Here is a 24,715-nt window from a genome sequence, read left to right as displayed (position 1 = left end):
TTGATCGTTAGCCTGTAAATTTTCCTACCTCCATGTTAGCCGATCGTCGATTCGGCTAACTCATGAGAGGTCTGGATATCGGGGAAATGGATGGTGGATGTAACGATCGGTTACCTCTACTAAACGTTTCGCTGTTCACCAGAATTGCTGAATGTAAACTGTCTATTACCGACGTTTGGACCTGATCGTTGTACGCTTCTGTTGAGTGCGCATTTATCAGCATTGTACGCTATACATAGGATACGATATAGATTTTCTACGATCGTTCCTCTGTCTGGATTTACCTTTGCTCGAGCAGGTATTGGCCAATATCGGTTACGATGAATATGTAACGAGAAAAGTAATTTTTGCGTGTATTGCTCTCGGATCGATAGAACTTTTTCATCGTGCACGGCCTCCTTGGACGTTTAAAAAAGATATTCCACTCCAGTTTATAGGTATTAACGCGAACTTTGTGCGTTAAATGGAGTTTGAATAACAAGAGGATCGCTTAAAATGTGTTCCAGTATGTATGGACACGATATTATATCAAGATAGCTCCTCTGTGGTCTATTAAAGCTTGGTCATTGACAAGCCTTGTACTTGTGATCAAAGCTGCACCTATCTCTCTGTACATACATAGTTTATTAATCACTTTGCCGTGTACCATGGAAGATTTTAATTGAACGTTAAATTCTTAAAAATTATCCGCTCGTCTCCGATGCAACGAATTTCGATATATCTCTCCTGGCACTCGAAAACCCCTGTATTAACTTTGTGTGTATATTGTGATTGTATCTTTTACTATATTGCAATAAAATATAAATTTATTAAATCGATGGAATAATTTATTCTTTAATCTACGAGGATGATAAATGCATATAACGAGTTAATGAAACGAAAACGTTTTAAAACCTCTTCATTTTGATATTTTGCCACGATTTTTCATATATTACATATGAATTTCACGTTCAGAAGTCTTACTCATCGATATTTTCTGCACCTCTGCAAAATATTTCATATTGCGAATTCATTTCATATTTTTATATTTCTTTGAAAAATACTTTCTAAATACTTAATTCCCTGCTCGTCTTTCAGAACTTTCGAGTGTCACGAGTAATTAACACGTTTACCCAACGGTGATATCCACGGTAAAGGTCCACCAAAAAGGAAAGTGTAATTCAATGTCGGACCCATGGACGTATACACGAGCGGACAGAGAAGTAACCGCACGATAACGCGGCATTCCACCATGAGAGGATAGTAATTAAGACCTCAACTGGTCCCAAGGGACTTTGTGCACCGTCTCTCTATATCTTATCGCATGGCTCGCCCGACTGGATGTCCATGCATTATATCTATGGGTTTATTCACCCAAGAGGGCAGTTCCGTATCGTGAAACGAGTCGTTGTACACGTAGACAGAGTTCGATCTTGTGTTTTCTAATTATCGATGAGGTTCCTCGAACAGGCGTCGCTTCTTCACGGATATATCAGGTGTTTCGGTGGAACGTTTAAAACCTGAGTCAATTAAGACACCCTGTCTTGGAAATTTTTACAAGCTCTGGTATCGATTCAGATACACTCGTGTCGTGATCGAGAGAATAAAGGATGGGGAATAAAATTATACGTTGGTATCAAGGATGACGTAAACTTTCAAACCTTTAAATCTCAAATTTAAAAAGTTTCGAAATTTCGAATCTCGAATTCATATACGATGAATAATATTGCCAATATCGATAAATATTACTGTGGTAAGTATACAGGTTTTTTTGTGGGAAAAAAGGGAAAGAAAAAGGAGAAAATAAAAGAATTTTCAAAAAGTTTCAAATTCAAGGATGTAAAAAATTAAATTTCGATCCATATCTAGTTAATGCCTAAAACTAACTTTAAATGTTTAATTTTTCAGAATCGACAATGTATAAATATAAATATCGACTCGATGGTTAGCGTGGATTTGGAATTAGTCGCAAGATGGCCGATCGACCGGTGAAATCATTAAATTGTCAGGAAATTGAACCGGTTTAGACGAGTGCAAAGTAATCTCGAGACATGGATAAAAATACGAATGGAAAGCTATAATGGTCGTACGGCAATTATATCGGCACGGCTTAACGCATAACGATCATTTTTTCCAACGCCGGTAACATGGGAAAATGGTTTAATATCGGCGAACCGGTTTGACGCCGCTCGTTTTGAGATGGCGACGGTGACGTTCGGTCACGCAACCCGCATTATACTTTGAAAATAAGAACAAGAAGAGGATCGTTGATGAGCATGCACCGAGAGAATTTAAAGAGACGCGCAAAGAACACGAAACCATTACCGTGTTGACTAATTGCGGAATTTTATAACAACAGATGGCCAGTGGACATCTTGAGAATGACAGGTTACTTATTTGTATTTAAATTAAAAATGACAAGTTGTAAAGTTGAGTCACTTGTTCATTTTGAATGACTTTTAAAAGTATGCTGCAAGAAAAATTGTTTGACATGGAAATTGCACGATACTAGAGATGGAACGGATAAAATGATTTTATAAATAATTCATTTGTTTAGCAGATATAAAAGCGACTTTGAATTTTTTAAATAGAATACGTAACTTTTTTTTTGTATTTCAGAATTTCAGAAAGAGATAAATTTTTTATGAGAAAGTATTTGAATAAACTTCCTGGATATGTAACGAGAACACGAACAACATTTTTGCACAAATATTACGAAACGTTAATTGTGCAAGAACATTTATATTATTTATTTGAAATTTATGAGAGTCTTACTGTTAAGTGATATATTTCTGAAAGAAAATTGACCAATAATCATGGCCATAGATATCATAGTGATCCCTTGAGATTTCAAGTTGACATGATTAATAGAAGCCGCCGAAATTGGTTCTTAATGACACGATAAAGAAAAGGGGCCCAACCGCCATTAGATGCATTTTAGTTACGCGTTTCTAATTTCTATTTGGGCTAATGAGCTTTTCATCGAGATTCGAGTAATCTTCTGCCTTTAGAAAATAATGATCTGCCCGCTTATTTTTCTTTTTTATCTGAGCTTATAAACGACCATGATTCGAAATATCAAGATAGAACGATTAATAATAGATAACTACAAAGTTTTTTCTTGGCTTGGAGAGAAAAATGAAACAAATGTAAGTAAACAATATTTATTTATTAAAATAATTATTTTTATATTGTTTACAGAAAGGAAAATGATAAATATGTATCAATTTATAAAAGTCATAACACTCTCAATTTTTGCTTCTGAAAATGATTGTCTAGAATTAAAAATTAATAGAATTATACATATTCTTTTTTTACACAGTTTATTTTTACACAATATATGATCATACAAATAATACAAATCAAGTGTATTTCTATATTTTCAATTGTTTTTTAGATAGTTCGTTTTATTTCAAAACAAGTTTTTATATTTTATATTTTGCAAATCAATTGTTATATCACTTTTTTATGCGATTTTTTTATTTACGCATTCATTGTATAAAAACAGAATTAAGTATACACGAATTCTATAATATATATTTATACAAATGCATAATTTTAAATTTAATTCAGCACACATTCAATTTCAACTTATAACAATCATTCACTCTCAATACATGTTTATATATACATATTTTTTATATATGATTATTTATTTCATCACATATCTTTTTATCATAAGAATAATAACAATATTCTCATCTATTTTACAGATGCATATATTCATCCAGTTCCTTTACATTAAATTATGTTCCACACAAAAATATATTCGTTTGCTCATTAAATCCATATTCTTCAATCGCGAAATTATTAATCAATGGAGAATACGAGGCACGTGGACAACACACATTGGGTAACGATTCTGCGCGGATGATGCATGCTTAGAGAGCGCCCAAGCATTTCCATCGTGAGGGATGCCTCCAAGCGGCAGATTCATGTCATCGTGTCATCGATAATTGATGTATACGCGAACTAATGGCTGTAATTACCTCAACCTAATATCCAACGTGGAATCTTGCGCTTCCCTGTCGCGTATATACATCCGTGGTGGCGGGAACGAAGCGGTATTCGCGCTAAAATTTCCAGAAGAAATTAATGATTTCACGGAGGCCGTGACAGTTGGGCCTTGATAATTAATCGTCACGGTTTGCCTGGAGCGGCGTGCATTGACTGGATCTTCTTGTCATATTTTTTTCTATTCTTCTTGGTCATTCTTTGCACAAGAATTATGCTAGACCACCGTTTATTACACAATGATTGTGACCTGACATTTATGAACATTGATGGAATATATTTTTGGACGAGAAGAAAAGTTGGATATGGAAGTCTTCGGGATTGACCTCGTTCAGAGAGTTCTTTAGCAAAGGATTTCGAGTATTGTTCGAGTGAAATTTTGGAGTTTTGGAGAGTTTGCTGTACAAACAGGGACCATTCTATATATAGTTGGACGAGTAGAGTCAGTGCAGATAAACAAAACACTTGTGTGTAAAGCGCGTGATATATGCAGCGACCCAGGCTATTGTATGGCAAACGCAAGTCCACTATTCACGGCTAGGAAGGAAGTTATATTAAAATAAAAAGATATTAATTTAGTGCCACCTCTTTACATATCATATTCTCTTGTTAAAAAATCGAAAATTTTAGCCAGAAACTTTGAAAAATTGTTTATACTATTTAATTTACTATTTTTTTGCAGTTTAAACTGATAGTTTACTTACCTGTTTACTTACCTTTCATATAGTTATCTTTTTATTCTGAATTATCAACAATTAATTTTTTTTTTATCAATTTACTTATTTCTAAAGATTTGAAGGATATAGGTTTCATAAGATATATATAGGATGGAATTTATAGGATGGAGAAAAGGGGATGCACAGGATATAAATTTTTTTATTTATTTCATCTAACTTCATTACTTAAACTATTTCACTTATTTTTCATAATAATAAAAAATATTTTATTTAACTTTTTTCTGAAATTTTTTTTAATATTTCTAAAAGCAAGTGATATATTTCAAGTAATAAAGTTACATCGAATATTTGATATTAATTATATTGACAATGTAATATCTCGTTTGTCTTTTATAATATTAAAAAATGTTTTTTAATCAAAGTTGAATGATTTCAATTAGAGTACATTCTATTGCTATTAATTTTTTTGTAGATATACACATAAGAAGCATTTAAAGATTATTTTCGTTTTATTAAATGGAATATATTTTTTTATACATTATTAGATAGATTTTGATACTCTTTATAGATGTCAAAAGATTATTAGTATCAAGAAATAATTGAATATTTTTAAATATCTTCTAAACTAATGATTTTTTGCTATAATATTGATCCAATATTTTATTATAGCATAAATAATATGCATCTATCGATGTATCGAAAAATATATACTCCTACTTAAAATATTACTTCAATTTTCATATTCATTCAACTTTTATCTAAAATTTTTTTTTGTTATAGGTAAAATTTAATTACTCACCCAAAGATGATAATACCCCATGAGATGTCGTGCAGTTGATCTTTGTATTCCATCGATCCGAATACGAACAACGAGTAAACCTCAGAGTCTGATCTCCATTGGCATAGCGAAACGCTGAAACATTCGAGTAAAAATTAGAAAGTGACGGCGTCTGAACGAGCCATCTTACACGAGACGGTTAATAAAATTACAAGAGGACGAGAGTGGTGTGACTAACGAGGCTATCGTCACTGCGAAGCCAGATGCTCCCAAGTGTATGCCGCCCAGGACGAGCCTTTCTGGTGGTCTTGTCTGGCCATGTGTTTGGCTGCGTGTTGCCAGTCTAACTGGTCTATTTATGAGACAAAAACCAGCACGGATCAAAAGTTGCGCCGTTGAAGATGTACGACGATTGCGCAATTTCTTGTTAGCTCGTTTCGTTTCCGCCGGCGACGAGGAAAGATTAATGCACGAAGACGATTCCCTTTTGCGAGGATCCATGGCGACTCTGTTGCCTCCTCCTCTTCCTCCTCCTCGTCTTTTCAATTAGAATCCCGTCGAAACTCGAGACGAGACGAAAAACGGAATACCAAATTCCTAGATTCGCGAATACAGAGAAGATTACTCTGGTTATGAGCATGGTGCACGAAACCGTGTAATGCGAATGTATCGGTATGTTTTAGAGCAGGATTTTAGCTGCGGGAAATAGCTGCGCGTGTAATTTGGCGAATTTTCATGCGAGCCTCGTGACACGATAAAATGCATCTACTTATTCTATTTCCTTTGCATCCAAGCACGGATATTATGGTGGAAATTCAGGTTACCGACATTTCTTAGATTTATTGTACTCCGCTGACAGTTTACTTACGTGTCGTCGGTGGATCGAGGCGATATGCAATTGCTCCATTTCGTCAGACTCATATTTCACGATAACTGTACCCTGCTTATCCACAGAGAAAGATATACCCACTGATACACTATCCGCGAGAAATGAAAAATATTTTCATCCCACAAACTCGTCCGATTTTACACTCGTCCGGTGCATTGCTTATCGTCTCGTTCAAAGGATTCGAATGAATAGTTAAGAAGCTCGTTAACTTTCTGAAAGTGAACTCCGCAGGAACTTGGAAACTTCGAACGTCAACCGATAAGAATTTTCGCCTCTTACCTTCTCCTACGCGATCGAGCTTAACTTTGTAAGTGTCCAATAAGCTGTTTCGCGAGAGAATGAAACCGACGTGGTTAATAATAAACGGACCAGACCTTTACACCTTAAAAAACGAGAGAATCTTCACCCTTCGAATCTTTGGAATCGAGCGAGCTTGTCGTCGACTCGTCACGCGGTGTCACGCCCTGTTCCAGTTCGATTCTTGGCAGCGTGCAATTAGTCGGTCGGTATTAGCATCGAATCAATCTCGAGGGACGTGGAAGTCTGCGAGGGGGTCGGGTAATTCGGGTGGGATGAGGCATGACGAGTCGGGTCACGGGTCGCTGGGTCGGCAGAGGGAAACGCACGTGCACAAAGGCACGTATGAAGAAAGCAGGAGAGTAACAGGAGGCGTTGCTTACTTACTAATGTTGTTATTGAATTATTTCGAGACTTAGTTTTACTAAAGGGATCAAACCTGGGCTTAGTCCTTGCAGATGGAGGAGGCGTGGTCCTAACTGCTGCCCCTTCGAACGAAATGGTCCTATGGATCACGAGTCTTGCGCATCCTCGACTAGATTAAGACGCGATTAGGGTGCTCTTGGCATGCTCTCGACGGATATTCTGAGGCACCCTTGGTGTGTTCCCCTTGTGTTGGAAAACTGAGACCGATTCGTGCATCGAGGAGATGCGACGTGCCACGCGCATTGCTCTCTCTCTCTCTCTCTCTCTATTGAGAGATTCAGAGATTCAGAGACGCGACAGGAAACGAAAGAAACGAGTGATGGAATGCCGAGGAAGAATATTGGTTCGAGTCGAACGAACATAATCTGCCGTTTATCGAATTTATGAAGAAACGCGGTATCGGAATTTTAAAGGTACATTCTTTTTGTTTCCCTCAACGTGTAAAAGGATCTTTGAATTCCAAGCGTCGAATCTCTGATATTTATACTGAAAATAATTCAGAAGACACGTGTATTAAGACAATTATTTTCCCTGAGAAGATCGGTTGTTTCTTTTTTTAACCCAAGGAAAATGTTGGGTTTTAATCGAAGAGAAATCGTTTGCACATTTGTGAAAAGAAAGAGATTAATTTAATATTCATGTTTCAATAAAAATAATGATTGAATACCTCGAAATCGATTTGTATACAGATATAAAAATCTGGGTAACTCCATCGAGGCAACTTGACTTGCAAGATGTGCATCGGTTGTACGCATGTCAAGTGCAGCAGCGTGCGTCACGCATCGATGCGGCACGCGTTTTGGGAAGGAGCGCGGGTATAAACTATCGTCATGGATATCTCAAGAAAACTGAACGAATGGCGCAATAATTTACAACTGCGAAAAAATATAGCGAGCAGCTGTTACAACTGCGATATAGGGAATGAAATACGGGAAAGGGATGGTGCGCGCGACCAGTCTGTAAGTATACGTAGATCTCGACTAGTCGAGATTGATCGAAGTTTGAAGTTTGTTTCCGTCGACAGATTACCATTAAGCTCGCGCCGTGTACACAGTTTCACGGTTGTTAACGATTGCGTGATCCGGAGTCGCATCGGAGCGGCGTTGCAGATGATACTCTATTAAAGTGATGATATTATGTATATTGTATCAAGTAATTATGTAGGTGCATTATCGGTGCTTTTAATACGTTATAAAATTCGGATGACCCACAGGTTACTGCCTTTGAGAGATATAACGGAGAATTGTGTTTGATAATAACGAGGCGGGTTATGAAGATAACGTTTTCGACGATGCGGAAACTTTTCCGCTGATCCGATATGCGATACGTAAATCCGTAACGTTGGAGAATTGTGAAGAACAGTTCTTTTTTTTTTTTTTTTCCCCTTTCATTTTGTCGTAATTAGAGCGAGCTGAAATGGGATCATCGTTAACCATGATGATGATGGAAGCTTGTGTGACATCATATTTGATTACAGCATAGAATAAGATTCGATTTTATTTAAGTATCGTGCAGGATGATGGTAAAAGAAGATATACCGTGTCGATATAATGACGAGAAGAGAAATATTTTCTTCTTTAAATATTTTTCTAATTATAATCGAAATTATATGCGTACAATTATGTGTGTTATATTAATTATTTAAACTTATCAAAAACAGTACAGTACGGTTCTTTTTGAACGGATTTATGTAGGATAAAAATATCTTGTACGCTAATCCAAGCGATTCACTAGCGAATAGAGCTTATGGGAGAAAGAATCCTTGGATCGGTGACTGTCGGGTACAAATGGAGAAATCGTGTTTCAATTACTGCGGTACGTCGACTTCGATTCCCGATAAATATTCACGTCTTAATGTCGAACGTCGAGATCGAAGATAGGCTGTCTCTTCGCCTTAAAACTTTGAGAACGATACGAGCGACAGAAATTAAGACACGTATTATTATTTATAATTCTTCATTTTCTCAATCCTGTATATCGGATCGTTTCTTTAAATTTTAAAGAAACGAGCCGAGAAATTAATAGCCGCCATTTCAATCCGTATCGCTCCGATCTTTTTAAAAATTTCATATTACAAAATTTGACTTCTTGTACAATTAATCATACGGCAAAAAGGATCGAGGAGAAATATTGGTGAAATAATCTTAATTGAAAAAAAAAAGAAAAAAAAGGAGGGAAAATGGAAAATAAATGAAAACATGAAAAGAATATAACAAGCGGCCGTGGGAAAAACAATAAACTAATATAATTAAGCTGGAGTATCGTCACTCGGAACGGGTTTACGTTTTTATTCGGCAACGCACGCAACACGTCTCGCCGCGAAATACGCCCCCAGGCGGTGGGGGGTTAATATAGCGGGTTCGGTGTAGCCAAACGCAACGTGAATTTTTATTACACCTCCATACGTGTCCCTCGGCCTGGCAAACCTCGCCCCATCGCACGGAAAGAGAGAGAGGAAGACAAAAATAGCGAGGGATCTCTTCCGGGCCAGACAAAAAATCTCTCGCTTCAACGATAATTCAAGTTCGGTTGCGTGCGTTTTTTTTTTTTTCCTTTTTTTTTCGAGCGAATCGAGGACTATGGGGATTCGTACGATGTATAATGTGATATGGAAAAAGGGATAGGGAGATGAAGTCTCCTTCTCCAGACGGATATACGCACTCTTGCTTCGCGTTCTCTCCCACGCAGACCGTTGAATTGTATGTTCACCGCGTAAAATTGACGCCATCTGCGTTTAATGCTTACCCTCCTATCCCGCGGCACGCGACGATGATGGCGGCGGGAGTGATGGTGTGGCTTTGGGGCAAAAGCCAGAACTGATCACCGTAAAAGCACACGGAAACGCGCTCTTCGCAAATATAGACCACGCTTTTTCAACGACGTGTCGAATTGCATGCGACATTTCCGATTGTTTTGCACGTTGACCGGGGACTTGGCCCTGGAAACACGCGGAAAAAGGGCGTCCTGTTATTGGAAACTACCCTCGATGTTTATAGGAGGAAGCTGGTGTACCAAGTACATCGTGAACACCGTTTTATTAACGTTTCGACTGATGAGGTGGGACAGTTGTTTTTATTGTTTTTCCTGCTCTCATAAATATTTTTTTTCTTTCATTTTTTTTTATGCATTTATTGATGTAAACATGTTGATTTATCGAATGAAAAATACGTGTATTGTAAAACACGTGTTAAATTATATTTTCTATATATATATATTTCGCGTGGCAACAACAAATTTATTCAAAATTATAAATACAATTTCGATTTTTCGTAGAAAAAACATGAGAAAAAATTGGAAATTTCGTTATCAAAATGTACTCAGAATGTGCAGAAAAACATGCCATTGAAATCACTTTTTCATTTATCCCGATATCTCAATTCGTTTCCGAGATATAAAGTTTCGTAGCATTTAAGACAATATAATGTTTATATGAATGGGCCTGTGACTTACTGACCTATATATTTTTCTACGAATCGTGTAAATACTACGTTTTTCCAAGAAGTCGCTTGTTTGGAGTTTGGTATAGGTCGGTGAGGCGAGGTGCGAGCGAGAAATACGAATAAGTATTCAGAACGAAGATATTAAACGATTAAAAATTATTCTTTTCTTCGCACGGCGATATCTCAGAAACGGGAAATCGTATCGGGATGAACCAAAGAGCATTTTAAAGAGGAAGGTTCCGCGCTTCTAATGGTTTTTCACTCGTTGTCCGGAAGTCACTGTCTTCGGAGTTATAGCGGTTCAAATTAATTTTAATAGGCTTTTAAAGTAAAAATCAGGATCCAATTTGGAGAACGAAACGCGTAGAGGAAACAATCGGTACGAAAAGGATGTTCCTTTTTCCAAGAACATTCGTGTAACGTATCCATACGATCAATTCCCACGATCCACCGTTGTTACACCCTCGTTTTATCGCGGCGCCTCGTTCGAAGCTTATGGAGAGAAATGTTGAACACCGGGTACAGTTTGGTCGGTTTGGTTAGCGATGTGATTGCAACTGATGCGAATGGATCGTGAACACCGCTTTCGTTTCTCACCCCCCGAATGGACGTTAATGGCATTTCGGGTGCAGTTACCAACAACTTGGGGGGCAAATCCGTGCAACGTTTCAAAGATATTTCTCTGATAAACCTGAATTATTAAATGCGTCTCGAATTTACGGATTAAGATGAGCTGTTTTCGAACAATTGTTTAGAATTATCCCCTTCTCCAAAATTATACGAGGATGTTTAATAACAAATATTCGCATGAAAGCGATAAAGATTGAGGCGGATCCGCGGAAATCCTTCCAAGCTTTCGGAGTTTTGCCTCTCCTCGAAGAAGTTGGAAGTTTCTGGGCCCCGGGTTAGGTATTGAATACCGAATTGGTATATCTCGATATATCCCCGGGGCTCTGATTAAGCCGGCTGAAAATGCTGACGAAATACGGAGTGGAACTCGCTTCGAAGAAGATACGTCTTACGGAATCCTCAAACAGTACAAACTACGCAAACTATCTCGAAAATTCCTTCTTCCTTTGCCGAACTGCGAAATCCCTAAAGACAATTTTCCGCGAACACGACGTAGCAACCGACGGGGCATACCTACGGGTTGCATTAAAATTCGCAAAGAAGTGTTAGTTTCAATTTATGGAGAGAGAAAGGGAGGGAGGGAGCGTAAGAACACCATGCTCGAGGTTCTTTTAAGCATCATAAGGAAAGTTGCAGCGATCCGTGAGCCTCGCGAAACTCCTCCAGCCTTATTGCTGTTCAGTATTTCACCGTTCCTCGGGCGTGGATTGTCTCTCGGTTTTGCGAGAACGAGTGTGTCTGGTTGCAGCAAATAAAGGGAAGCATCTAATGCGAGTCCGTGACGATGGTGGCCGACTGCCTCGGAAATTCTTGATTACATACACTTTCTTGTTAACGTTCACTGCCTGACGTGAATTTTTATAACCTCGCTCTTTGTTATTCCACTCGCTCCTTCCCTTTACGTGGAACGTATGAATTTGAACGCTCTTATATGCGTTACCCATCCCTCGAATTTTCATCGACTCAGTTTCTTCTTTCAATTATTCTTCTCGATCGTTTGCACCGTCGAATCATATTAATCGGATATTATTGAATAGAATATTTTTCCTCGTCTTTAAAATTATTAGATTTATAATCCATGGATTGCGATTCTCAATCAAGCTTGAACTAATCCTTGAGCAATGATTGCAGATTTTATTTTATATAAATCTATGTCAAATTTTTAATATCCCTTTTTAACTTCAATCAAATTTCGATCCATCTTTAAAAATCGTATTTCGAAACGTAATTTTTAATTACGTTTTTTTAATTAATACGTTAATAAAAACAAGATACGCACAAAATTTATCCGGATCATCATCAGAATTCGAGTAGGAGTGTAATATTATTTGAATTTTCTTCTCGATGCGTTTAAAGTTGCACACCGTTCCGTGGTTGAATTTAAATTCTATTCCTTGGGAGAGGGGGAGTACGCGTTATTACTCGAACCATTCTAATAGAATGCATTTCTGCAGACGCGCGCAAGAAAACTATCCGGGGGTACAAAGTAACCGCATCTTTTCCTGGAAACAAATTCCCGGAGTGAGATCACGGTATGCGTTTGGATTCGCGCGTACCTTAGCAGAAAAGTTTCCATCGTTTCTTACTTACCGTGCTGTCGTATCGCATGAAAAGCGACGTGCAGTCGCCTCTGTTTACGATCGAACATTTCTCTCCACCGTCTGAATCCTGATTCTTTATTAGCGTTGTTCGAAACTGGAACAAATCCATTGTTTGCGCGGAATTAGAAGAAGGAAGTGTAATAATTTCTTTTGAGAATGAAACGAAAAAACATAATTATTACACACTTGGACTAATTATTTTTTATTTTTCAGGACACACTCTGAAAATTACGAATCATCGAGTAACGGTGACCATAAAACGATTAATATTGGTATAAAATTAAATTTTCGAAGAGACAGAAGAGAAAGATGCATGGACAATGAGATGGAATCCAAATCTCGTGAGATCTTTCCTTAACTCCTTATATGTCCAATGACAATCAGTAAATTAAACGCATCGTGCTGATTCAGATTCGAGAAATCCCCCACCAACAGTTTACGCATCGCGATTCGACGTACAGCTTACCATAGACGTCTGCAGGGCTTCTGTGTCAGCGCGTTCAACCTGAAACCGGTGGAAGCTTCCTCCTGTTCATCAACAAAACCGTAAACGAGGGAGCGCGGTCGCATCTTGGAGCTGTTGGCAAGGATCGCGAATATAGGGTTGTATCAGCCCTCCCGTTATGTACAGGCAAGGTTTGCGCCCAATCTAGCGAAAAAGACTCCCTAACTGTTAGTCTTGGAGAGAACAGTGGCGTGTTCGTGTGCTGGTTGCCAAGCGTGAGCTTCGGGCATGATCCTTCTTCTAGATGGATGCGAACCCACGGGAACGTACGGGTAGCAGCCATGAAAGACGAGATGGAAAGAGGAAATAAAAAAGTTGAGGACAAAAAGTACGTAGAATATCCTTTTTATAATTAATTTTTTCTTCAGATATTTTGAGATTACTTATTTATCAAATGATAAGTAATTAAAGTTATATAAAACGATTTGATATCTTAATAAATCTTCATCAACATTTCTGTACATTATATTTGTCAATAATTCTATCCCGTATTATTTATTCTGATTTTTAGAATCGTTCTTTTATCGAACGTGTTAATACGTTAAAAATAGACAAGAAGAAGATACTAGAAAAGAAAGCCTCGTACCAATTTTTTGTCCGCAGTAGCAAAGTACACGAAAATGGCAAAGGGAATCGCATACACAGAGAAAAAGAGAGAGAGAGAGAGAAGGAAAGAAAGGGGCATGTAATGCGGCGTGCGGCGTAATTGCAGGCTCGAGGAACAGGAGTTTCCACACGCGTTTCTAACCGTTGGTTATTGCCTTCATTGGTCACCGTTCGTGCCTTGAACAAAAGCGGATAGGAATCCTTAACAGTTATTGACCTCCCGTTTCTACTTGGGTGGAAGAAGGGATCCTGCGAGGTATGAGCAATTTATCGTGTACGTTACATTCGGATGGTGGCCGGCCATCCTTTCCCGTGTTACGAGCGGAAACCAAGGGGACGAAGGAACACGAAAGGGAGGCGATGGATAGGTCAGGGGTTGAGGTGTCGGATCGAGGGTCCGCCGTCACTTTCAATTAGATAATTGAAACGGGGGAGAGATGCGGAGAGACGCGACCGCTAACGCGTTTTCCACACGTGTTCTCGCGGCCGTTGGAATTTTACAAAAGCGGCTCGAGCTTCACCCCCTTCGTCCACCCCCTATGAAACTACGGTTGGATAAGGGAAGAGGAGGGATGCAGGCAGATGGATTGCTTCGCCTACGAGATTCGATTGTTCTCCACCCCTTGTCCATCCCTGCTCGTAGTTCTTCTTCGAATCATTGTTCGATCGAGAATCGATGATTTAATCTTGGTGGTATTAGATCGATTTCAATAGTAGGATCGGCGAATACTCTCTTTTGTGTGCCCTCGGCAGGAAATGGCGGCAGATATTTATCGTTATTATAGAGAGATCACTTGCGGTTGCTTCAATGAAATTTTGTTGAGAAGATTGAGTATTACTTTATCTTACGGTACTCTTAAATCGAAGGCCTTTTTGGATCGAGAACTTTTATAGAAGGAGAAGGGAAGAATTTCAGCAAAGATAACTTTCAATGGATATTGTGTGTGGAAAACGATTATACGTCGCGTGATATTTTATCAATTGTATCAAATCTCTTGTTAATATTAACTCGTTTGTTCTCATAAGCTTTTTTTTTTTTCAGAAGACAGATATAAAATCGTAATTACGCCGATAATCACGTTCGATTCACGATTCGAGTTGAGTTCTCAGAGCAACGATTGTTTATCCGGTATCGCCCCGGTACACCGTTCCTTTGTTCGTCAAACTTGACGAAGAGGAGGAGGGAAGGAGAGGGGGAAAAAAGCGAAATAGAAGGGAATTCCGTTGAAACGTTGGTTCGAAGAACGAAATGACGTGGCCCAGATACGGGGATCCTGGATTAAATCACGAGAGATCGGTGGTAATCTGCGCTTGAAATAACGGCGGTGTGCATTCCGCTCGCGCTTTTCTTCGAATTCTCGAGCTCCCTCTAGAACCGGTATGCCAAGATTTTTGCAGAAGTAGGTACTTGCAACCTGCGCCCGGTCGGATTTGGTGATTGGAGCCGGTGGAACAGTGAAGAGCGAAGGGAGAGAACGAAATGATGGAAACGGAGGGGCGAGAGCGCGAGAAACAGGGAAAGAGAGAGAGAGAGAGAGAGAGAATGGAACGTGTACGATTGCATGGAGCTTCGAATGGAGAAAAGTTCGATCGACTTCCGTTTCATCGGTCAGCAATTCCATCCTGTCGAATTGTTTCCGCGACATAGTATTTCCCTGTCATAGCGGATTCCTCTGGTCGGTCGAATTCTATTCCGGCGCATAAATTGATCGTTTAAATTTCGCGGCTGCTGCCTCGAACCGGGCGTATAAAAGATTAACTCGCGAAGATAAAAGGAAAAAAAAAAAAAGAAAAAAAGAATGGAGAAGAATGGATAGAACGGGAGAAAAAAAGCTTAGTCAGAGGTCGATGGTGGCAAAGAAAGATGTCAAACTTAAATCGTCCCGTCATTGTTCCGAACGAGAGAGTGCCGCGACATTTCCGGGGGTCGAAAGACGCTCCAATCTGCCTCCACGATGCCTCGACGAGTCGCGATGATTGCAAGAAACTGGAAACCCGAAGGAAGAGGAGAAGGAGGAGGAGGAGGCGTGTGTGATTAAACGGTGCGGCGAGAGGAAGCACGGCTCGATCGGGTCTCATTCGAGCGTCGTAGTTCCGTGCCGCGCAAAATTATCCCATTGTTTCTGGAAGACCGGGTGCACGATAGTGGGTCAAGGGTTAGGCATCGTTCCGCCCGGGAATACGCGCGGCGCAGCTGCTGATTTTCGTTTGCTCTCTTCGGAACGGGGACAAATACGGAGGAGTGGAGAAGATGGCGGTTGAGAAGAGGGTACGATATCTCCTCCCCGTGCTCCTCTCCATTTCACCCCTCCTGAAACTCGCTGTTCAGGATATTAAATATTAATCCCGGGAAATTACTAGCGCGGTAGCAATCTTTCGCTCTCGTAACCTGCCTCCTTTTTGTTGCAATCTCTAACTCCTACGGTTCACCTATACCCACTCCGCGTGTGTACACGCGTACACGCGCGCCCCACGCCACCACTAAGCAATGAGAAGTAATCTAGGCGGTGGATTAACCCGGGGCTCAAGATATCAGTCCGGGATTTACCGTGGCTCGCCGTACCGTCGTTACGACTCCGCAGGCTTTTCCCTGGACCGCCTACGTTTTCCGTCTTCGTGCTTATATAGTCGGGGCGCGTGCGTGACAACGAGCTGTTCGTGATGTCGTCGCCTCGATCGTAAAGGCAGGTCTACGGATAATTGCTCGAGGACACAGTGCTCTTATTAAGGATGAGATTTTTCTTGGAATCTTGGGAAGCTGGGAAACTCGGTAAGTTTTCGATAGAGATGATTTTCAACCCGATTCATGGCGTTAGGTCGGACAAATCAATGATCTGATCGGCGCCCTGTCAAATTTAATTCGAGTCGGAGCCGATTAATAATGCCTTATCCGGACCATCAGTGTCCTATCAGACTTGATCAGTGTCCTGGCTACGACTACGATCAATGCTCCGTGTAATCCGTTAGCGCTTTACGCGATCTATCAGTGCTCTATAATTCGATGAATAAGTTGATTATCGAATATGGACTATTCGCAGAGAGGAAACAGTTTTTGATCTATCTTTCGCGATCTGAATTTATTGAATACAATCATGTATTATAATTTAACATTGTTAATCGCGTATTAGTTGTTTATTCTGGTAGATTTATACTATGTGAAAATGTTTTACGAAGGTGGAAGATGGTAGGACACGTTGAAGGTGGCCCAAGTTTCGTGCACAATGAAAAGGCTAAGGGGCGGATAAAGGTAAAGAGACAGGGCGGGTAAATGGAAGCATCTGTAACGGGACACGTCTTTGCTCCTTTCCTCCATTCCTTGGTTTTCCCCGTAATTTAGATCAACGGTCTGGTATATTCTTGTTATTTCCAGGTTAATCCTTTCTTATGGTACGACTTCACGATGAGATTCTTTAAATCCTTTCGTCAAATTGTATCTTATGATCTCTCTCGAACGACATCCCTTAAAAAATAATATTTCCACCGTATAGGAAGAAATTGTATACGAAAGAAACAACACGCCCTTGAATTATGGCTGTTGAATTGCTTCCAGAAAATTTACGGTTCCACAGATTTATCCACGCGACACTCGAAAAGACATCATCCGAAGAGGATCCTGGATTCTGTCACAAACTTAATGGACATCCCGCCTCGACAATAAACTAGAGTTCTAACACAGACCATCGCCGCTTCAGAGTGGCCCTTCAGTGCCACTCCTCTTCCTCGGTGGTCCACAATTAAATCAGCTTAGGAATGGCAAGGATCTTTTAACTCCAAACGTATCCTCTTTTATACTTTAACATTTCACGCATTTAATATTTGTTCGGCGAGAGCTTGAATATTCCATGAAATAAGAAAAAACAATTGTTCGAAATATAAAACGATCTTTTGAACAAATTGAAATTGCGATCGTTCAAACGTTTACATTTCGACACGTGATAAACAGCAATCAAGTATCCCAAAAGGATAATTAAAATTACTATAAAAATATTATTAAAAATCATGGAAAATTCACACATGGATTTCGAAGTTCGTTGATCGTTTCGAGTTCCATTAGAATGCGTGGGAGTGGCGGGAAACAGAGAATCGTGTGGGTAGAACACGATCGAGCAGCGAGGAGATCCGCGCAAGGAAACGCGTATACCCCGTGTTCCTGGTAATTTAGATCCGCAATGAATCGAGGGAATATACTCGCGCTGCGCGACAAACTTGGTCGCAAATCGAACAAGTTACTGCTATCGGTGGCCCAGGTCTTAATCACGATGCTAGACCACCAACAAGTTCAGCCGGATTCGAGTACAACGGGAATACCGTGCTGGTGGCTGGGGGAATTCCTTTTTCTCATTTTCTCCGTGCCAATTTATCGCCGCGCCCTGCTACGAATCCGATTGTTTAATGCGTATCGCGTCTGTATGGTAAGATTCGGGGTGCACGCGAGGGAGATCCGCTGCGTTTCGCGTAATTGAGTTCAATGTGATTGGATGGAAGGGCGGAGAGAGATGGAATTCGGTGCAGCGTGTGTAGGAAAATGTGTAGGAAGATACTTTGTTGCACCGAGTTAAATGAATATCTAGGAATATATAGGTATTATGCGATCGAGAGAGATCCGCCGTTTGAGAAACACGATGGAAACAGGAAGAAAGAAAGTATTTTTAGTAATGAAAAATTGCGAGAATACAATTATTCAATAATAGGTATTGTTTGGTTATCTAATTGTATCAAAACACGGTTACGATAATAAACAATTTGCATGCGCATATTGCGAGCAATTAAAAGAAAAATAATTTCTCGTTTGTTTGCTCGCGAGAGAAATGATCCATTCTATTTTTTTGCTAACTCGATTAATATTTATGCAACAGTGGCATGTTGCATCTAGATCTCTCTTTTTTATTTGGTTACAGTGATAATTGATTCCATTGTTAGTTGTTTCCTTTTCTGAAAAAGTTATTCGAGTTTATTTCATTTTTTTTTTTTCCATTTAGAATTATGTTATGCGTATCACTTGGCGGATTTTATCGTGGAAAATGGGCAAATCCTAGCGCTACGAAATCGATCCCTTGAGCTCGATCTTGTATTTCGCATCGTTGGTAGTTTATATAAATTAGCTGCTATTTCGTTGAACATAAAAGCGAATTTGTTTCGCTGATGCAACATACACAATGACTGCACTTGTAAGCATATAACGTTGATAATTTATGCATACATTTCAGTATTTCACAGAGCATATCAAATATAAACATATAGCAATACTTATACGTGTGAATTTACTTGGATAACTTTTTAATCGATGAATCGTATCGAGTATGTTTGATCGAAGCAAATTTTTGGAATTATTTAGCATTTGATAATCCTTATAAAATGAACGAGTGTATAATTACTTAAAAAAAAAAACACATGTAATAATATTTCAACGAGATTAATCTTGATTGCTGTTAAAAATAATCACATTGCAAACTTGATATACTTTTAAAAAATTATGTATTAATTAAAAAAGAAGAAGGCAATTCGATATCGAATTATGATATCACGATTTATTATTAATTATTTAAAACGAGAGAATAGAAGAAAATCCAATATTTTCGGTATATATACCGAATACAATGCTGCGATAGTTTAAACCTTATTTGACCGAATGACGTTTCGCGTGCACCGATCTAATTCTCCGTAACTCCATTCATCATTTCCATATTAGTAGATCGTTTGAAAACGCTTACAGTTAGTAGATAATGACATTATATAGCGGGTTATTTGTTGAGCGGCAACGGAATAGGAATAGCAGCTCGGGGCGTCAGGTATTCGAGAAAATATTGTAATGTGGGTCTTTAGGAATGTCAGATAACAATTTCAATCTTTCGAAATCCAATAACTCGTTATCGGGACCGCTGTAAATGGAAGTAATTCCACCGCTCTGAAATCCTCCGCGAACATCCCATCGGCTGCTCTCTTTTCCTTCCCTTCCTCCGCGTTTCTCCCTTCCCTCCTTTCATTTCTTTTTTTTTTTTCCACGTTGGTTTCTCGCGCAAAGAAAATCGAGTTTGGTGGAAAACGAATGCTTACAAATCCGGTTCTTAACGAACAAAAACTGTCAACGACAGTCTGTGTTGAAATTATTTTTGTCCTGGGATGGAGTTCGTTAATGGAGGGGGATAAAAAAAAAGGGAAAAAAATGGAAAAAGGACGAAGGATAGAGAACATGGTTTCACGGAGAAACCATCTTTGGAAGAAATGCTTTCCTGTATATATCGGTTATAATTTCATTTTCGCACAGCCTTTAATTGTTTTCTCTCGCGTGCGTACTGCAACAGCCTCCCTCCAGTCCCTCATTCCTCGCGATTAAACGATCGGGGTCACTCAAAGAGAGAGATAGGTAAGACGAATCTGATAACGAGATCGAGTTCAATATGTGTTTGTAAGTTTAAGTCAAATTCGTAATCAAGCGCAAAAGAGAAAGCGAAGAAGAGTTTCGAGCTTCGAAATAAATTGTTGTAAATTTTGAAAATCTATCTATAAGTATTTTTATATGAATCGAATCGATAAATATAGTAATCGAAAGAGAATTAAAGAATCAAAAAGATATATTTTATTCAACTTCTAGAATGGAATAATATTAAAATTAAAGGAAGATATTGGAGCGAAGAAAATATAGTTAAAATGGAGAATTTTTAGTGAAATAAGTAAATATTCATCAAGATTTGAACCTATCCATTCAATTCATCAATATTTAATTCGTTCGATTCTATTTTCTTTATTTTTCCACCATTTGTCTCCTCGAATTATCTTTTTAATCTAATCTTTTCAAATGTACTTCTTTTCTCGAAATTCTTGTCCGGAGAATTTCTATTGATCAACTCATCAAATTTTTAATCTATTCTTCCAACAGTTTAACAGTCCTATTCAATTTTACTCTCATTATTCTTCCTATTTGTCTATTTAAACTGTCTTCAACCCATTTTAAAGTGGGTTCAAAATACTTTTCTTTCCTCGACGAATTTATCTACGAAAGAATTGTCTGGATCAGTGTACAAATCTATTTGCGATATCTCCATCATTATCCCATTTATCATTCCTTAATCTCCCAGTCAATTTTATTTACATTTTCACGTGAAAGCAACACCGGCTTGTACATTTTAAATCGTTGCATGGCCGAACGTAATCGTTGAAGGGAGCAAAGAAGAAGACCCCTTCCCTCCAGTTGCAACCTTCAGTTCCTCTTTACAGATCGTTAGCATATTTTCCTCCTTGGGAAACTAGAATTATTTTTGGTGCGATTTGTAGCACCAGAGTTCTCCATTACCCTCCGTTGAATTTTCATCTCGTAGTCCAGCGTGGAGCAAAGAGAGCAAGCAGCTCCTTAAGACGATGCGAAGTGTGACGCTAATTGAATTCCATCCTTCTCTCCTTTTTAATTAAGGCATAAGTGTTCTATACTCGTACGTTATATATATATATACCGGGTGACCCGATGGTCTCGAAGGATGGTTTAACGTCGAGTTAGTTAGGACACGTCTCGCTTCTGGTTCGATAATCTTGAGCGGAAAACGTGCGGTGTAATTAGCCGCGTGACTAATGGAACCTAAGCTTGATCGAACAGGTTCGAGACTTGGCGAGAACTTAAGAAACAATAATCTCTCGAATTCAAATTGGATAGTCGAATCTAAAAAAAAAAAAAAAACTTTTCAAAATTCCCTTTCATTTCTTTAACGATTCGGGATAAAAATTTTCAAATCTCCAAATTGCAAAGAGAAGCCACGACAATCGCACACGTATCATCACGGGCCGCATGGCTCTGTTCGATCTCTTCTGCACGATATCTCGGTCGCTGACTGCCCGAGGGTGCGGGTACACAAGCGGAGCTATGTAATTCCAGGATATCTTCGTTACGGGATGCGCGTTCGGTAGCCGTGTGTAGAAGGTGGTGCACGAACGGATGAGGGAGCAAAGGAGAAGGGAGAGAAGGAGGAGGGCCGTCTATTAGTTAGCCGGCAAATGTGCAGCGATGTAAGTACACGTTAAGGTGTGCGATGTCGGTAGAGGAGAATGGAGAATGGGTTGGGAGCATCTTTGAATCGGAGGAAGAGCCTCTGGTTCTGTGGCTCACATATGAGAAAGCCGGTGAAAAGCAGCTCAGGCACCAGGTATCTCCTCTCTACGCACGAACGATGTGTAGGTGTGCCCGTTACAAGGGGACCTTGTTGGCTCGGTTCCTCCACTTCGAAACGAGATGTCAGGGGGGGGGGAGGACAACTTGGGTTGAGCGTTAGGCGTTAACATGATATATGTTATTCGCTTAATTAAGCGCTTGTCCGAGCTTCGCAAAACTTTTGAGAGGGGAGAGAGGTGATTTCAAACCTGGTATTATCGCGCACGATCTGTTTGGAGGTGGGTGTACACGGGATCGATGAGTGGAGAAAAGTATTTGCTTGTGGCCGAGTCAAGCGTGTTAACCTTCGATTCGAGATTCGATTTCGTTTAAGGGAATAGAAGATGTAAATCAATACGAAAGATTTAACGCCAAATGTATGATGAAATGTATCTCTCGATAGAAAGAAGAAAGTCTAGAAATTATAATATTCTAGACGATACTGTAAAAATCGACGTGAACAGTCTTTACATCGAGAAGAACGTTGCTTTTCCTTACGGATTACAAATCATAGAAAATATTATAGAAAAATTGCATATTCGAACAAGAAGTGTCAATTGGATAATCTTCGGATCGAGATGAAAAGATCCTGACCGATATTTAATTATCATTAGGAAATTCCATTACCCGGCAAACACCATGGTCGCTAACCATGGTTAAATCCTTCAACTATTTGAGTTAGAAATTACCGGTCGTAATTTCAATGCCGTACTCTATTCATGCACTTCCCCCACGAAAGAGGAGAGAGAGAAAGCAAGAGAAAGAGAGAGAGGTTCCACTGTCACACCGCCGTTTAAGGACTTCTCTCTCTCCTAAAGACTGAAACGTGTCTGGCATAATTGAAGCGCCTGAATGGCTGCGCGAATATTTCAGCAGTCGGCCAACGTCGATGTTTTGCACGTTAATGTATTCAAAATCGTACGTGTCGCACGTTAATTCCCCGCCACCCCTTCATCCCCAACCTCCTCCACACAGTCGAAAACGCTTTAATAACCCCGACGTAACGCTCTCTCGACTTCGCTCTCTCGAACTCGCTTCGATGTAAACATCGGTTAACGAGCGGAGCCACTGTGTAACGCGTGGCAAGCAGATAATAATTCCGAACTCTCGGCAGAAGTTGCTTCGTTTCGGCGAATCGATACGGAGGCCTCTCCTCCTCTTTCTCCTCCTCCTCCTCCTCCTCCTCCTCCCCCGCCCTTGTTTCGAACAACTTATTCATTTCGCTTATTATTAGCATTACCTCTACTAACGAACGCGACACAAGCGGCTTTGCGCTTATTTACGTAGGTGGCATCGAATCCGCAAGTTTGCACCTAATTAATTGAATGTCGTGGCGGGGAACGAAAGCTCGACGATCGATTGGTTTCGAAATGCAAGGAAATGTAATGAGTGAATTTATAATCTGTGAAATCGAGTGGAGACGAATGAATTGAAATAGAAGTGGTAGCGATTATAGAAGCGAAGGTAGATTGTAATTATTTTGAGCAGAGTTAATAAATATAAAATATAGGAAAATAGAATTGTGAATAGGAAAAGGGGATTAGATGCGAGTATTTGTAAGAAATTTCCATGATTGTTGAAACGGGGGGAAAATTTTTAAAGATCTTGGAAGGGACGTTAAATTTTAACGAGTTTAACAATACGTCAAACACGGGAATTCACATTGTTCGAACGTATGAAATCGAAAGACGTAAGAAGTTCAATGCACCATTGAATGGTGCACAAGTTGTAAAGCACAGAAATGATAATAAACTCTATTCAACCGAGCATACCTCGGTTATTTTTACATCCGATGTATACTTTTTTTTTTTTCAAATATTCATCGCTGGTTTCTTATCTGTTCCTTTCATCGGCGACAAAATGGTTAATTAAAATATCAATGAACAGTATGTTATGTACTTACACGCCAGGCCTCGCACGAGAATCCAGCGAATAGGTTCTCTGCATACCTTCCACGTATCCAATTCCAACCTCGAGGCAGGTAGATTACGGGGCGTTCTTAATCCATTCAATTACACGGAAATGCCTAGCCGGTATCAAGGATACGTGCGTTTATATCCCTCCGCGGGCTGACGTGCCGACAGGTATCTCCAGCGTGGAAAAGAATTCCAACCGGTTGATAGGCTGTGGGGACGTGATTAATGCGGGCGAGATAAGAAGCGGAGGCCTTCCACTTCCGGCCACCACCAGACGCGCCATCAGCGCCAACAACGGCCAATGATCAAGTTACGGAACGTGGACTAATGAAATCATCAAATTTACCTCCCTTTTCCTGTATCGGGCAAATAACACCCCGATCCCAGGCCGAGGATCAGACTCGGGAATCGTATTACGCGGAAGCATCGAATAAATGAAACTCCACGCCTGATGTATGGGATTTACGTCAGCCAGCATCTTTGTTGTTTGTTGAATTCCATCTTGCGAACTCCTTTCGTGATGAACGATTGCTTTCGCCGTTCGTTTATTTTTAAAACGAGAGAAACGTGAGTGGATGTAATCATTTTTTTGTACATAGCTAATATTTCTTTCGGTAATTTTATTTTCCTCGAGTTGCAGGATTAATGGAGATCTTGTTATCTTATATTTGTTTGACCGAGGAAACAATGAAAATAAATTTTAATCTTTGGAATATTTTAAACACTCCAGATGGATTAATTACTATCTTTAATATTTTATAATTTCGTTCGGAAGAAGAAGAAAAAGAAGAAGAAGAAGAAATGAAGATATTCGTAATTC

General features: G+C 39.5%; 1 protein-coding gene and 1 long non-coding RNA gene across 3 annotated transcripts; one reads left to right on the top strand and one right to left on the bottom strand.

Moving 5' to 3' along the window:
• Positions 1–1,922: 1,922 nt before the first annotated feature.
• LOC147657047 (uncharacterized) lies at positions 1,923–5,091 on the top strand. Its single transcript, XR_015293207.1, has 3 exons — positions 1,923–2,367; positions 2,599–3,128; positions 3,693–5,091. It is a non-coding gene; the product is annotated as an uncharacterized LOC147657047 (long non-coding RNA).
• Positions 3,286–24,007, bottom strand: LOC147657046 (uncharacterized). Of its 2 annotated transcripts, none has more exons than XM_086911687.1 (3): positions 23,883–24,007; positions 5,470–5,583; positions 3,286–4,052 (listed from the first exon to the last, which is right to left on the bottom strand). In XM_086911687.1, the coding sequence occupies exons 1-3, from the start codon at positions 23,924–23,926 to the stop codon at positions 3,965–3,967; spliced, it is 246 nt and encodes an 81-aa protein (XP_086767813.1). In that variant the 5' UTR covers positions 23,927–24,007; the 3' UTR covers positions 3,286–3,964. The 2 variants fall into 2 exon arrangements, with proteins under 2 accessions (XP_086767813.1, XP_086767812.1); XM_086911686.1 differs by lacking the exon at positions 23,883–24,007 and adding an exon at positions 5,661–6,045.
• Between the last annotated feature and the right edge of the window lie 708 nt (positions 24,008–24,715).

This window comes from Apis florea, unplaced genomic scaffold, assembly GCF_048593485.1.
Source record: "Apis florea isolate Af1SG1 unplaced genomic scaffold, ASM4859348v1 contig_3326_pilon, whole genome shotgun sequence".
Lineage (NCBI taxonomy): Eukaryota > Metazoa > Arthropoda > Insecta > Hymenoptera > Apidae > Apis > Apis florea.
Note: the sequence above shows the minus strand (reverse complement) of the source record. Positions and strands in the feature narration are given on the sequence as shown.